The sequence below is a fragment of the Macrobrachium rosenbergii genome, chromosome 7 (assembly GCF_040412425.1).
Source record: "Macrobrachium rosenbergii isolate ZJJX-2024 chromosome 7, ASM4041242v1, whole genome shotgun sequence".
NCBI lineage: Eukaryota > Metazoa > Arthropoda > Malacostraca > Decapoda > Palaemonidae > Macrobrachium > Macrobrachium rosenbergii.
Window position 1 is genome coordinate 12901777 of NC_089747.1, and position 16926 is coordinate 12918702.

The 16926-nt window shown below is 35.5% G+C and overlaps 1 protein-coding gene across 1 annotated transcript in view; it reads left to right on the forward strand.

Annotated features, from left to right (window-relative positions):
- The first annotated feature begins 524 nt into the window (after positions 1-524).
- LOC136840145 (uncharacterized) overlaps positions 525-16926 on the forward strand; it is a 439059-nt gene continuing 422657 nt past the window's right edge. Inside the window, exon 1 of the mRNA XM_067106575.1 lies at positions 525-1445. Within this exon, the coding sequence (XP_066962676.1) occupies positions 1053-1445 (393 nt within the window). The 5' untranslated portion in view covers positions 525-1052. The remainder of the gene's footprint in view (positions 1446-16926) is intronic.

The window sequence follows — 16926 nt, forward strand, 5'->3', positions numbered from 1 at the left end:
TGCAAGTGTTATATATTTGTTCATCTTTAATTTCTCCTTTCCATTTATTCTATATGTTTCTAAAGTCACTGTTTTCTAACTCTTCTTTCCACTTATCAATATCCCACTGTCCAGTTTTGGATTCTATATCTATCTTTGTTATTTCTTGTAATTGTCTTGTATTCAGGTGTATGTCATGCTTATAGTTTGTTATAGTTTCTGCAATTTCCCTTATTTTTCTCGTATGATCACAGTTGTCTTTTTCTGTATTTCTTTTTCTTTATTTAATCTACTGTTCACACACTGCAGCTTACTATGACTATATAGCTGTACTTGTGGAAAGAAAGATTTTCCTGTGTATACCTGGTCATAAAAGAGAATGTTTGTACTCCATCTAAGAATGATGTCAAATCTAATGACACTTTAAATTGTAAACATTGATTTTAGACCATCTGTTTAAAATTCCGTGAGCAGTAATTGGTAGGCCCGGTCATCTATGATAATTACAGTGCCTGACACCCGCACAATTGAATAATTTATTAACTGAGTTTAAAAAATTTCGTCCGTAAACTCAACGTCCACATGTATTTGTTTACATCCGATTTGATCAATATCGACGAGACCGAGTATTTGAAAAATATTAGTGATGTTACTAGTTCTATGAACTTGAACGCTATTTACATGAGCATTTCGATGTAAATTGTGTCCATAATTACATTATTTATAAGACTGGAGCTTGTGATCAATCCACTGACCTTAACCTATTTCAGGCTCTGGGTCCGGGCAGATGTTGCATGTGCCGAAGTCGTCCATCACGAGATTTTTCAGAAGCTTAGGGTGTTCCAAGTCATAGCACCGGTTATTCTCCTTGTATTTTCTTTGCCATTTTTGGAGCCGACAAAACTTTATGTGCTCATAACGTTACCGTTAGACGGCTATATGCAACCCTGGTTAAAGTCCCAGAGGTAACGAGTTCCTATTCATGTGGTAGAGTCTGTAGGCCTGTTGTTGCTTGTCAGTCGTTGTTACTTATTAGAGACGTTAAGGAGATTCACATCAACTCTATTTACAAGATGTCTGCTGAAAATTCAAGTGATGAGCAGGTTGCTCAAGCCCAGATTCAGCAGTCAGAGGAGAATCCTGATACTGCTACTGATATTGAGGTGGCTGATCCTAAGGCAACTGAACCTAGGCCTACTCCTGAGGATCTAGGGGCTGATGTTGAAAAGGGCGATGAAGCAGCAATATCTGAAATGGATGAGTTAAAATTAGATCAAACTGAATCACCAGCATTAGAAACTGATGACAAGGCTACTGAAGAAGCCCCCAAAAAGTCCAAAAATCAACTGAAAAAGGAGCGTAGAAGAGCTCTTTGGAACTCTCAGAAAGAACACTACAAGGAGCTGAAACGGCAACGTAAAGAAGAGAGGGAAAAGAGAGAAATGGAGGAACTTCGGAAACTTAAGGTAGGTTAGGTGTACCCTGTAAAGTTAGTGGTCTGGGCTAGGTCCTAGGCTAAGGCTTACCTAAGTCTATTTTATGAATTATGTATTTGATTAAGTCTAGGTACATTTATGGAATTTCAGGTTAGACTAGGCCTAGCTCCCCTAGCTTGCGAGTAATGTTATAAAAATTCTTGTGAAATGCAAGATCCGTTGGAAGTGCAGACTCATTATTTCTGCAAGTCGCGGCTAGCTTCAAAGCAGAACAAAGAGATATACCAATAGGGATTCATCCTAAACTAAATTTCCCATAACCTCATCTAATCCAAGGGCACCATGTACTGTCCTAGTTGGTGGGGGAGGGGGCTAAGCATCCCATGAATCCCGCCAACATGGTATCGTGCAAAGCAGCACAATGTATATGCAGTTAGGCTATACTGCAGTGTTACCCAAGATCCATAAGTTAGTCTGTTTTTCTGAATGTTTATTTTGTGTGTTACACTAATGCAGTTGTGGCCAGTGTTGTTTGAGGCAGAGCACTCATACTGGTTTAGTCTATGTAAGATGTATAATTGTTTACAGTCTGCATGTGAGATTTTGAAAATCAGTTCTGATGTGGTCATCTTGTTCAATGCTTCGTAACCTATTGTGGTTTTACTATTTTTTTCTAGCTGTTTATACTCCAATGTACTGTTTAACTTTGATTTTCTTATTCTGGATTAATGTAAACAAATGGATTGTAAAATTTTATATTCAAGCTTTATAACATGATACTGTATTTAAATTGATAGTACTTTTGTTTTTCAATCAGTATAATAAATTGTACAATTATGTATAGTACAGGTACTACTGTATACCATATGTCCTGTACTTTTTATAAAAACTGACTTCAAAGAATATGTAAATAACTGGACTAGCAAAAGTGAAGTGTAACAGCGTTGTACCTACATATACTGTTCAACGTTCCTGGTAGGCCTAATATGGTCATTATGCTTTCCTTATCTTGTTTCACTTTCACATACACATCATTTACTATACAGTTGTATACGTTACATTGCCTTTGGATGTTTTACATTTGATGGTAGCAGTTACTTTATCATGAGTATGCAGTTTCTGTAGGTTAGACTGCTGTGATGAAGTTCATCAATGACACAGTTTGCTTGCTAATGTCATTTTTTGTTGTTGTTTTGTCTTTTACTATATGCCTATTGTAACAAAACACTATAAATAATTTTTATTTCTTTGGATTCTGTGCAATTTTTTAGGTTAGTGTGTATTTTCTTAAGCTACCTAGGGTTACAGTAGGATTTTTGGGTAGAATAGGGGTAACGTAAATTGGGCTAGCCTAGTCACTATTCTCTTTTCTGCACTTTGTACATGCTTCCTGGGATGTATTGGTGCAAATAATCGATGGATTACTGTATTCTATAATTTTTGATGTTAATCTTGCAGTTGGAAATACTGTATGGTGATTAGGTTCTTACATAGCCAAAATGAAATAATGCTGATGTTGCAAGTGAAAATGGAGTAGTTGGATTCAGAAGCTGCTGATCGTTGATTATGTAGAAATGTGTTTATCCTTACAGGAAGCATAGTGTATTTTGGAAAGGTAGACTTAGAGTTTGTTTTACATTATTTGACCATTATCTTTCAATCAGTCATGGCTGTAACTTAAAACCTGTCACAGAGGTGATGGGCTAGGCTACGTTAGCCTGTTCATAGTGGTGGACAAAAGGCAGAATTTATTAAATGGGAAATATTCTCTTATCAGAGTACTGGGAACAGTCATACCTTGTTTATCGCCTCACCCATATGGTAGATATTCTTCTTGAGTCCTGTTGAGTCACTCTGTACTTGGCTTGGTTATTTGATTAGCACTACTTTCGTCCACATTGTTTAGTTATATGTATAACTGCACATGTAATCAGTGCTAGTTGACCATGATAATGTTAGTGCGCTGTATTATCATGTATTTAAAATACCACTCTTTCCTTTCATAACAGCTAGGTATTGATTTCATCATTTTGAGAGATAGCCAGTAATTTCAGCATGGTAAAGATGAGTTATGTGAGTGAGAGGTGTGTTTGAAGTAGTATAGCTCAATGAGCACGGAATGTGATTGGTGCAGTTCTGTCAGTTGTGCAGCTCTGATGTGGTGTTAGTCACATGAGTAGGCTATGTAGCCTATATATTGGGGGTTGGGGTTTGAGCTGTGGGAATGGTTAAATCTGTGGCTGAACAAATAATTTTGAAATGGGCTTGGACATTTCATCATTTTTGTTGTTGTTGTTGTTAGTAGCTGAATGCAGAAAGTTGCTTCCATTCCTTATCATTTTCATGTTAGCTTGATAACAGTGAAAAGGAGTATTGTTACCAGATCTTTTGTAAACTGGACTGAGTACTAATTAGCATGTTTGTACATTTGATTTATTTTTTGTGTACTCTCGGTGTTTTTCCTACAGAAATGAAAATTTTGCGTAGCATGGTTTTAGTTGGCGATTTTTCTTATTTTTTTTTATATTTGTATGAACCTAACTTTTGGAAGATGCTCAGTAGTTTTTTCTTCTGAGGAGAGCTGATTTTTTTAAATTTATTTTATTAATGGTACAGTGTACTGTGTCCATGTGGAAAAAATTGCACACCAAAGTGCTGTATCTAAAGTCCATCAAAGTTTACAACCCAGCTGTGGATAAAGAGGCTGTCCATTATGAAAAGCTTAGTTGCTGACTCATTATTTCATCTAGTTTAACAAATAACCAGTGAACAATGTGTTTCAGCCTTACCATCACTAGGAATGACCACTTTTTAGTGCAACACATGCTGACTTGACCACAATCGGTTACATTCATGGCTATTAATGTGATGCCTAACATCTTGACATTCAGGGGTTTTGATTTTAAATCAGATGTACTTTACATCAAAGTTTCATTTAAGTTAATTTGGTCTCAAGTAGGTGATATCAGAATGATGATTAGTCAAACCTTAAGGGAGAACATGAGATTCTGGGAGTTTAAAAATAAACGGGTTTATGTATAAACTAGATGAAAGAAATGGGAGGTAACAGATGGCACACCTTGTAAATCCCTTTTTAAAGGCTTGGATCTGGGCAGCCTGAGTTGACTTGACTAAATATCAGCTACATCTGGATATCCGGGCTCCCTTCAAAGTAGGTAAAAAAATGTGGTTTGATGAAGGTTTGGAAATGTACCTGTACATAAATAGCATAAAAAGAAACAATGAGTAATTATATTTTTGAGGAACTTATTAGAACATAAAATAATTATAGTAAATAATTATTGTGTTGGCAGTTTTTTTTTCTTTGTGTACTGCATGCTGGTGATGTCCCAACCCATGGGAGTGGGGTGACAAGTAGATCCAGTCAAATTCACTTGGCCATGTGGTAAAGATGGGTCCATTTTTAACTTGAAAACCTGTTTGAATATGAAAACAAGATGAGGCATTATCATTATGGTAGAATGCCTCCAAGAAATTGGCCTTTCCCATGGGCTTGTTCTTGCTCCAGTAGTATTCTTGATATCTTCTGAGTGTTTATATAAGGAATTGATGATTTAATAGCATTTCTACAGGGAATCGAGTTTTAAGTTAATCCTCTTCTTGTACCCTCAGCTGTCAGAGGATATTTATGAGAAGCGAAAGGTTATACAAACTTTTACAATCATGGGCAGCTAGAAGGAAAATATGTGGAGGTAATAGGTTAATAAATTGGAGCTGCGGGAGGACATGGTGGGCTAAGAAGGATGATTGTTTTGAGGGGAGCTATTTTTGGCTGCTTATCTGCTCTATCTTCAGGTTCGTCATGTAATATTAAATTTCTTTCCCCTACTTTTGTATTGGATGCCTATGGAATGTATGTAAATATATCATCAATTTCATGCCAAAGAATAGAATTAAAAAAAAAATGTTAAGTGCATGCGGACTAAACCACAAGGTAGTATTTAGGTAAGGAGATGTAGCAAGTGTGAAATTTTTTGTCAGGACATTACGAATATGTCAGTTTCATAGAGTGTACGTAGGCATTAGAAAAGGTCTGTGACTAGGGAGAGACATCAAGAGTAATAGTAAGCCCTAGGTAGAGAATTATTTTTTTTTTTTGTAGTAGATGGTTTCATTAAGTGGTTGGTATTATGAATAACTAGCTACCTGGTATGGTAGGATGGATACAGTATATGCTTAAAATGTGTGAAAGTGTCATAGCAGTCTTTTCTTAGCAGTAGGAGTTACAGTCACTTAACTGGTAGAGTGATAGCATTTAGATTTGCAGTGTACAAGTTTTTCTACAGTAGGTTTTAATTGATAGACTGAGGCTCATTGTAGCAATTCAACTGCGCTTCCAAGTAGAATAATACTACAAACAACTCTGCAAGATGCAGGTTTTGTGGGATTCCTTCTTTGTAGCCATGATTGCTTGACTGAGTGTTTGCTGAAAATAACTTGCAAGTTTGGTTAACCTCTGATTCACTGGTTAGAAAAGATACGCATTGTCAGATAAGAAAATATGCACAAATTGTGTCAGTTTGAAATACAAATCTTGTTTTAACACATCAATAATGATTGATGTTATTATTTCCCAGTGACTGGGCAACATTGTCTTTCAGCTTCTGTAAAAACGAGTTGTTATGTAACTCAGTTTTTTATCAGATCCAGAAGGCTTATTTCAGTAGCTCTATAATTTTTAATTTGTTGTTATATTTTTGCAAATGTTTCGTAATAGGTCGTGAGAAGGTATACAGCTAGTTGCTTTCAAATTTATATTCATAGATACTGCAAAACATGAGTCATGACTACTTTGGGTGCTGTGAGAGAACGTTATGTAACTACTATTTTTTTTTTAAGGCTAAGGAGATGGGCAGTCAGATGCTATATTCTGGTCCTGGCATGAAGAAAACAATAAAAAGGAAAAGGAAAGAAAAGAGTTGGAGATTAGAGTGTGCGAAAAATTATAAAAAAATATCTCTTACTTCAAGGTTCTAAGATTGAAATGATAGAATTGAAGGCAGTTTGTTTGGTTAGTGATCCTTCACTGACTTCTTTTGAGATATATAGTCTCTCTCTCTCTCTCTCTCTCTCTCTCTCTCTCTCTCTCTCTCTCTCTCTCTCTCTCTCTCTCTCTCTCTCTCTCTCTCGGAAGGTGACATTTTTATTTATTTGAATGTATTAGTACATCCTTCCTTTTTGATACAAGATTAATATCCAGCCTTACTGAAGTGGCTAGGTAAAATCCTACTAAAATGCTATGTTAGATAAACATTTCTTAGACTTGTTGATTAACAAACTGTTTCTTTTATATTTTTCAATTTGTAATTCCTAATTTGTCTCAAATGTTCCCAAGTCCTACGTTTCTATCTCTGTCTGGATTTCAGTCCTGATAAGATCCTTCTTTCATATTCTCCCTTTTGCTGTACCCTTCGACTTGAGTCCAGTTTTGTGTGATAAAAAACAAAATTGGTGGTTCATTATTTACAATATCATTTGACATATGATTCATGTAAGTGGTGAATAAAGCAGTTTGAAAGTATATGCACACATCTTTTTTGTTTATTAGTCACTTGATTTGCTATGTGGCAAGACTCCATTGTTTTTTTTTATGTGGTATTTGGATTTTCTCTTTGGACTGACACTTTTTTGTCTTTTTTTGTGTGCACAGACATTTCATATATTCTCAAGTATTTTTCTCACTTGTTAATTTTTTTTTACTTGTATAGTTTTGTATGCCTGATAGTTCCATGTTTCTACTAGAACTATTTTATCCATGGTCACAAATTTTTTTTCTTCTGCTAAGATGTTCATCACATACGGTAGAAAAAGGTGTAAGGTAGTAATAGAGTGGCGCCCGAGTGAGAATGGTTGAAGGGTAAAGCAAATTAGACCTTTGGGCCCCAAAAATGTAAATCTAGGAAAAGTTAGGAAGGACGGCGAGGAAACTAGTAGGTCCCTAGGGGTCTCGATGTTTCACCACCTGAATTTCTTCCTGTAACTTAAATTATTCGGTGGGGCTCTTTACATGTCTCCCACGAGGTCCCCTGGATGACGGATACCCTAGGGTAATCAGGGTCCCCCCCCCTCTCTTACCCTAATTTCTCTCTCTCTCTCTCTCTCTCTCTCTCTCTCTCTCTCTCTCTCTCTCTCTCTCTCTCTCTCTCTCTCTCATACATAATGCCAACTTACTAGGCCCCTCCACCACCTTTCTCTTCCACTTTCCTTCCCTTGTCAACTTAAATCATATGTTTTTGTATTTGTTTTAGAGTTGAGTTACTTTATCTGAACTCTCTTTCCTCTTTGTGGGTATCTGTGCCCTTATCTGATTGTATGTGTTTATGTTTGCTTGTATGCTTGCAGTCACACATCTCGTTTTGTTCATCCTTAATGTGTTTTGAGATACTTTGTTGTTAATAGATATCTTGACTCGCTTTGAGAGCATGCAAACTCTCTCTCTCTCTCTCTCTCTCTCTCTCTCTCTCTCTCTCTCTCTCTCTCTCTCTCTCTCTCTCTCTCTCTCTCTTCTAATTATTAAGGGTGTTTATTCCCATTCATTTGCCCATTATCTCTCGTTATCTTTATGAATGGCGCCCCTTACCATCAAGTGTTAAAAGACATTTGTTTGCGTGTCTGTTAAATCTGACACTTGAAACATCGTCCTTCTGTTGTCACCCCAAAGATTGCAGTGCCAAAATAAGTGGGCTTGTGCCACTGTCCTTTTTTTTTTTTTGCTCTTTAAAAAGGTTAAATTGCCACGCATTTATTCTCCCATCCATCGCTCTTATTAATCTTTCAAAGCAAGAAAGTCAAGTCTGTGTAGCCTATGTTGGGTTGGTTTTCTCTCAGTACCGAATTTTGATGAATTTTATATTTTTTTGTGTTTACATATCTGTTCCTTAACTCCAGAGGTTTTCGAACTTTATTTTATGTTCAGCAGTTCTTTTAACATATAAACATCAACGGCAGTCCACCACAGTCGACTGAGCACCATTTTCATAATTGCCTGCTGAGATCAGTTGAGGCGCAGTGGATTTTTCAGGAAGCTGGTCCAAGCCAGTTACATAAGTGTATTTTTGTATTTATGTATATTTGCATTTGTAATAACCGTAGTGATCTCTTAACTGCTCGATTTCTTGACACTTTTTTGGTTAAATATCTGGTAAATTGTAACCAGTAAATTCACTCTTATCCGTGTGTGTATACACACACTTATGTACATACATACATACATACATACATACATACATATATATATATATATATACATATATATGTACATACATACATACATACATACATACAAACAAACATACATACATATATATATATATATATATATATATATATATATATATATATATATATATATATATATATATATATATATATATATATATATATATATATATATATATATATATATATATATATATATATATATATATATATATATATATTAAAAGATTTGTAAATGGAGCACTGACCTCAGACGCTAATGAGTTAACTGCTCTTCCTTTTTTCCAACTTACTAGGTGTGAATATTCTCCCCAACCGTCTATATGTTTGTTTGTACCGTCATCTGAGCATATATTATTTTGTAAATTTCTGCTATTATGTATCAGTCCTTTTAAAGATATCTTGAAAAAACTGCGACGAACCTTTCAGAATGTATACACTTTCATTTTCTATTTGTTATGAATATATATTTATATATATATATATATAATATATATATATATATATTATATATATATATACCTGTATATGTGTTTGTCTATATATATATATATATATATATATATATATATATATATATATATATATATATATATATATATATATATATATATATATCAGTAGCCTACATATGTTTGCGTGAATTGAATGTTAGTTTTAGCGTATTTTCTGTTGCATATCGCTTTGGCATGGATGTTCAATTTTGTAGGATATGTATTTAAAAAAAAAAAGAGTAAATCTACCCCTATGCATTGAAGCTATAAAACTCATTCAGTTAAGATTGCGATCAGAGGTTTTAATTGAAAAGCATTTTTTACTCGATTTTTATTCTGCTGATTTAAATTGGGGAATGAAACGCGCGCTCTCTCTCTCTCTCTCTCTCTCTCTCTCTCTCTCTCTCTCTCTCTCTCTCTCTCTCTCTCTCTCTCTCTCTACACTGGTGGTATGTAGGTGAACTTCATTCCATTCTTTTTTTCCTTGCTGAAACAATTTTCCAGTCCAGCTCCCTCCTTCCAACATTATTTTTCGTTTGATCTTCTATTCAGAGGGACAAGAATGGGATTGGTTAAATTTACGCTTAAAGCTCAAAGGAAACTAGTTTACTTTGTTTAACGAAACTTCATGGAGATTTCTTCAGTTTGCGTTAGGTTTATTTTTTCTTATTCGTTGTGCTATCCATTTGTGCTCGGCGTTCGCTAGTTTAGTTAAATTGCAGAGAGGGTTGCCCTTGAACACCGTGTTTATCCAACTGTTCGTTTGTGCATGTGTTCCAAAATGCCGTGGTAACTGCTTGGAAAGTCTGAGACAGCGCGATTGGGAAATCCGACATGTCGGCGGCCATCTTGAATTTTCGCAAATTCTGAAAAGGTGGTTTCTGAAGGCCAGTCGTAATTGGCTTCGAGTGATTCTTGACTCTTCTGAGTTCGGTCAGTATTATCTTGAGAGTGCTTCTTCCAAACACTCCTGAAATATCAATTCAGACTTCAAAAGTCCGTTTTTAAACCGGATCAAGCACGGCTGACATGTTGCTTTTTCATTGGGAAACGTAAGATGGCGGCCAATTATTTTTTTTTTTTTTTAGCGTTAGAAATAACATGTGGAAGTCGGTAAAAGAAATAAATTGTGAAGGCGAATAACCAATTTTGTGTTGACCATTTTGGATTTTAAGGTGGACGAATTTTTTTATTTATTTATTTTTTTTAAGTAGCATCAAAAGTCTTGAAGGCTTGTATTTGATGTCTTTCTATTATTTCAATTATTTTGCTAAGGGTGAAGATCATAATAGCAACCCTTTTTGTGACGATGTCATCGCTGTATATATTTAGCTTATTTGCATGAATGTAATAACCTTTATATTTCATATACTGATGCCCTCATGCCAAGCTGAGAACTCTAATTATTTATGTGCTTGTCTCGTTTTTCGTTAAAGGAGATAGGAAATACATTTTAGTCTCTCCTAGTAACCTTTCGGTTGGTTTACAGTGAGTTGGAATTAAAAGGCTGAAGTAATTATTTGGGGGTTTTAAAATATGTAATGATGACGTAAGCAGGGACAAGTTATTCTTTAGAGTTGGCCCCATTTTTCCTTTCACTTTTTGTCCTCATTCAGGCGTGGACCTGACAAGGGCACTTGGTTACCTGCCACGTCAGCTTCTTACGTTTAGAAAAAGTCGTATTAGGAACTGGTGCATTTTTCTTGTAGATTTTCCTCATGCCATTTTTCCGTGTAGCATATTTGATATTAAATACTCCTTTCTTTTAATTCCATGCTAGAAATGTACCATGTCGAGAGCTTTATCTTTCAGCGCTTTATGTCATTAAGGACGATACAGCAGTAGGACACACTTGACTCATTGCTATGTACGTAGTATAGGCTATTTTTGGAATGTTTGAAGTGCAACAGAATAAATATTGTATTGTCTCCTCTTTGAGGGCTAATTGTCAAGATATGCTTGTGATCATTAACCGATCTTTAACTGATTTCCAAGGCTTTCTGTTTAATTCTCTGTGATGCTGTCAAGAAACCGTTGCGGAAAAGGCTGGCGTGTTTCTGGCCGCTAATGAAGTTAATGAGGATGATCTTATCGTTAGTAAGAGTGTTGGTGTTTTTGTCTTGCTTTCCAATTTAGTGAGGTCTTTTTTTATCTGTTGAATCTTGACTTGACTTTTAGTGTTGACTTTGGCTTTCTATATTAATTTGGTATAATCAGTAAGTTCATGAATGCTAGGGGTTAGTATTGATATGTTTGTTAGTTTTTTATTTTAACTCAAGGTAAGGAATGATTGATAAGTTAGATTATGAATGTTAATGATGTTTGTATCTTGTTATGGTAGGGAATGATGTCTTTCTTAATGTGGCATGTTGTTGATTATTCATATTAAATTATTATAAGTCTTAGTATTTACAATGACGCATTTTATCTTTGATGAGCAATCTTGCGCTTCAGATCGTTGTGCCGAAGACAAACTGTAATAATATAAGTGCCAACATATATAAAATGAATATACAATTTTAGTATTTTATGAATACATGTTCATATTTGTGAAACAGTTGCACGGTAAATGGCTTATCGCTTTGTTTCAATTATTAAATATTGCGTTTCATATTGATATCTGTATTTACGACTGTCGGTTGGTACATTTTAGATGCATAGCCCCCTGACCGTCGTTCCCCCCCCCCTCCTACCTCTTCCCTCTCCCCTCTTCTTCTCCTCCCCCTCTCCTCCTCCCCCTCTCCTCACCCACCTTTTCTCTGCCTTTCAGGATGGAGTAGTGAGCAAATGGGCGTAAATATCACGATATTTACTCGACATTTTGCCAATGGTTCCCTCGGGGTTTTCCCTTTCCTTTCAGCCTAAAAGAAATGTTATTTTTTCATTTTTTTTTTAAATCTTGCGATGTTTTGGTTCCCCTTCTCTCTCTCTCTCTCTCTCTCTCTCTCTCTCTCTCTCTCTGTATTATTGACCTTTGTTGTTAAGGTGTCAATTTAACATGTACATTCTCTCTCTCTCTCTCTCTCTCTCTCTCTCTCTCTCTCTCTCTCTCTCTCTCTCTCTCTCTCTCTATCTCCTATCGCAAGTGGTAGCGCGTTTAGCAGACAACCGAATGCCAGGCATTCGAAACCGGACGAGGAGGAAACGACATGGTTGCGTTCTCAAAAATTCCAGCATGCCTTTGTTGATCAAAGCATTGATTTAAATGCCTGGTTGTTAGTCGACATCCGTGGGTTGTAGCTTGAGAGAGAGAGAGAGAGAGAGAGAGAGAGAGAGAGAGAGAGAGAGAGAGAGAGAGAGAGAGAGAGAGAGAGAGAAGGGGATGGGGAAGAGTGGTCAGTGAGTCGTTATTATACCATCATATGGTCGCAAAAGGAAGGGCCTTGATTAGGTAATCCTCCATCTGCAGGTATGAAACCATTGATGAGAATTAATAAGGTAAGACTCTCTCTCTCTCTCTCTCTCTCTCTCTCTCTCTCTCTCTCTCTCTCTCTCTCTCTCTCTCTCTCTCTCTCTCTCCGTTGTATGGCTTTTACTTCCCTTTTTAGATATCAGAGTAATAATGTTTATCTCAGCTTTAAAATGAGTATCAGCTAATGATAGTCGATATATTCTGGCCAGGATGTTATGTTGTTATTTCAGCCCGTCTGGTTGTTAGCAGGCTTAGGCAGAAAGTTGTGTAGGTTTACAAAAATTGTAGTGAAGGTGGACCTGGGAAATAAAGTGTAGGTTTTTGGGAGAAGAGACTTATCTTTTTTTAGTTTGGCGGGGGTTGGGTTGTTTGTTTGGATTACTCATCCGCCAAGGATTACTCATCCTTGGCGGAGGTTTGCGGCCTCCGAATGTGCTTGTTATTATGGCAGTTTCTGAGGTTGCAATTGAAACTCAAGAGGCCTTAAACTTGAACTTCGTTCAGGTAAAACTAGAATAACTTTAGAAAATGTTTTAAACCTTAGCACTAGTTAAGGATAAAAAAAGAAAATATAATTGGATCACTTAAAATTAATTTAGGGATAAACAAACAGGGAAGGAAATTTAGTAGAGCAAGGAATATGGAAGGAATCGAAAGACCAGTCTCTGGAATTCCAAAGCCTTGCAGTAGGGCACTTCAACCAACCGCTTAATCGAAAAGAGTTTTCAATACTTAAGCCAATCAAGAATTTTTGAGTAGCGTTTTCCTTGGTAATTGTGATTCGATAAGCCTCGTCAGTTCTAGCGTCCTGAAATGATTTTGTGTTTTTGGTAATTGTGGAGATGTTAGTCAAGTTTTTTTTAATGCTTTAGAATACTTTTTTGTGTTGTGGTTAATGATTTGCTAATACCACTTTTAAGTTCTGTCTCGAGTTATTAGTAATGTTGCGAAAGTGCTTTACTGTATCATTAATTATTTTCGCTGTCGAGGTTTGTCTTCGTATATTCTTCCAATATTTACCCCGTAGGGGTAGTGCTGTCAGTGCACCTCACGCGGTGCACTGTAGACGCTACTTAAGGTTCTTTGCAGCTTCCCTTCGGCCCCTAGCTGCAACCTCTTTTATTCCTTTTACTGTACCTCCATCCATATTATTTCTCTTCCATGTTGCTACCCACCCTCTCCTAACAATTGTTGCATAGTGCAACTGCGAAGTTTTCCTTCTGTTACACCTTTCAAGCATTGCTACTCGCAATTTCCCTTTCTACGCTGAATGACCTCGTAGGTCCAAGTGCTTGGCCTTTGGTCTAAATTCCATATGCCATTCCATTCCATTCCCTAATAGTTATGTGTTTACTCACTATGTTACTCGAATGATACAGGAACAGAAGTCAATGAGACGATGCTATTATCGTTAAGAGGCTTCCCTGACAAATGTTATCGCTTGTGATTCTTTGACGATACTATCGTGTCTCATAAGATTTCCCGAGACTCTCCAACATCTTGAGGCTGATTCTTCGCAGATGATTCTCAGCATCCCTTATAGGCTTTTCTGAATCATTAAGAAATCGACTTGATTTTCCAGTGGTTCACGTCGACGATTCTCGTCTCTTGGGATTTGTCGGCAGTGATACGAAAAGGTTTCGTTTTATTCTGAAGGTAGTCAGAAAAGTGGTCTATTTTGAAAGGAAAATGGGCGTTTTATCCTTAATTTTTTGTATTTCTATTTCTACCCATCCATGACTTCATAATAGTATCCGTCTCTCTCTCGGTTAAGCCACTGTTTTTTTTTGCGCCTTTTAACTGGAGCCTTAACTTGAGTTTTAAAAATATTTTCCCCACAGTGTGTGCATTTTTTTTTCAACAACCGGTCTGTAAAGAGCTTTTTTTAACAGTGCGCCAGCGAAAATTTTTGTTTTCCAAAGCGCTCAGATTTAATTTTTTTCAGTGTACTTAAATTTTTTTTTTTTCAACGTGACTAAATTTTTAGTTTTTTCCGAAAGCGTTGAAACTGAAAACTTGGTGTTTATTTTCTTACATTGACGAGTTTTTTTCTTAATCTCTTTATTTAGTTTGTTTGTAACCTGGGGTATGTGGCTTTTACGATGTGATCTTACAAATTAAATCTGATCAACTTGGAGTTTTGCTGCGCCATGAATATTTCATGAGATTCAAATGAGTAATTTGCCTGTGTTTTAATTAGTGGTATAATTACATTATTTAGTCCTAAAGTTATTGATATGTAGTAGGTTTAATCAAGTTGATAATACAGGTGGGTGTTAAATATATATAAGTTTTGATTCTTATTAGTTCATCGTCTTTAAAATGTTAGAGACAAGTTATGTTATTTGTTGAGTTAACGCTGACGTATATTTATGCATATACATATATACATACATACATACATACATACATACACATATATGTATCTACATTATATATATATATATATATATATATATATATATATATATATATATATATATATATATATATATACTGTAGATATATCTATCTATCTATCTATATATATTTGTATATTTTGTAAGTGTCTGTATTTGTATGTGTCTATGTGTATTTAGATAGAAGTGATACTTGCCTCACTAGCGAGAGTGCCTGAGTTCAGCTCCTGGGAGGGTGCACATTCTATCAGGTACCTGATAGAGTGACCGTGGTTTACAGGTAGGGTAGATGAGGTCATGAGGTTAGCAACTTCATCCCAGAACATTTGCTAATAGCAAGAAGGGCAACACCTTTGAAGCCCCAAAAGGCGCTCGTGTAAGAATGAACACGGTATTTTTTACTGTCTAATTGTGTCCTGTTATTGACTGGTGAAGGGGTGCATGTTTTTAACGCCCGCGACTAATTAGGACAGGAGTAATGGTGTTTGTGAAGAAGACTTAGCGAAACAGAGCTCAGAAGATTGAAAACAGACTCGGTTTGGGGGGAATGAAAACGTGTCTTTTCCTTACTATTTTGTGCTTTCTCATTAAATATAAGGAAACGCCAAGGAAGTATTCTTTTATTGTTATTTGTTGACAGAACAATATAGAAAAGGGATGTGCTTTCTCATTAAATATAAGGAAATGCTCTTTTATTAAAATTTTGTAGACAGAACAATATAGAAAAGGGTGTATATGATGAAACATAAGTGATATAACTTGAAGAAGAAAAACTTACCGAAATAATGTGAGAAATTTACCGTCTTTTGTTTATATTTTTACGTAGTAAAGCTCCGCTGGACGCCATGTGTAGTACCACCCCCTCGAGGATTAACGTAAAAAAATAAAAGACGGTCAGTTTCTCAAGTTATCTCCTCTGTACTGCATCATATGCCCCCTTATATCGTGAAGTAAAAAAAAAAATCATTAATAAACTGTATCTCCACGCAGAGCTCTTCTTAGAAGTACCAAATATAATTCCCGTGTAATTGAATGTATTTTTTGTTTTGGAATAATTTTTTTTGTGATGTCTGTAGCTTTTTTATGAAATAAGTTAAGGCGGATTTGAGATTTATTGTGATTGTTTTTTCTGATGAAATATAGATTTTCGGATTAAATGATTTTCTGGTGGAATATATGATGAGATTAAGACAGTTTTATGTTGAAATATAGGTATTTGCTTACAGCTGACACTAGCAAGTTCTGAATAATATTTTCTGTGATTTATGTTTGTCGGAGAGACCGAGATAAACCCACGAGGGACACAGGCAGAGATTAATGATAATGTTGACTGTAATTGAAATGCCTTTGTGGGAAGCAGACCAGACCCAAGTAATAGATAAACAAGATGATTTTGCGTTTAAGTGTAAGCGTTGCTATTTGGAATGGTTGTTTATTTGCATGTATCATTTATCACTTCGTCAGATGTATCTAAGCAAATATACTGATAACTTAATACTTTTCAAGAGATTTTTGTGTTGTTTACTTGGAAGGTAGGGATATATATATATATATATATATATATATATATATATATATATATATATATATATATATATATATGTATGTGTGTGTTTGTGTGTATGTATGTATGTATGTATGTGTGTATGCATGTCAAGAAATTCATTACATTGCGTTATAGCCAGTTGTAAAGACGCACCTGTACTTTATATCCTAAGAAATTGTGAATATTTTATGATAATTTGTATATTTTATTTTTGCGCTTATGCTGATGTTTTTAAAACATGTCTATGGACTTATAGAATGTTTTAATCACTGTAAATAAATGTATGGCGAAATTAAACACACACGGAGATTACAGAACCTTTTTGGATTTTATGGTGTGAACTGTCAATGCTTGTTTCTGAAAACCAGTGAATATGAATGCTTCATTAATTGATATACAAACATTAACCCCTTCCACCGTT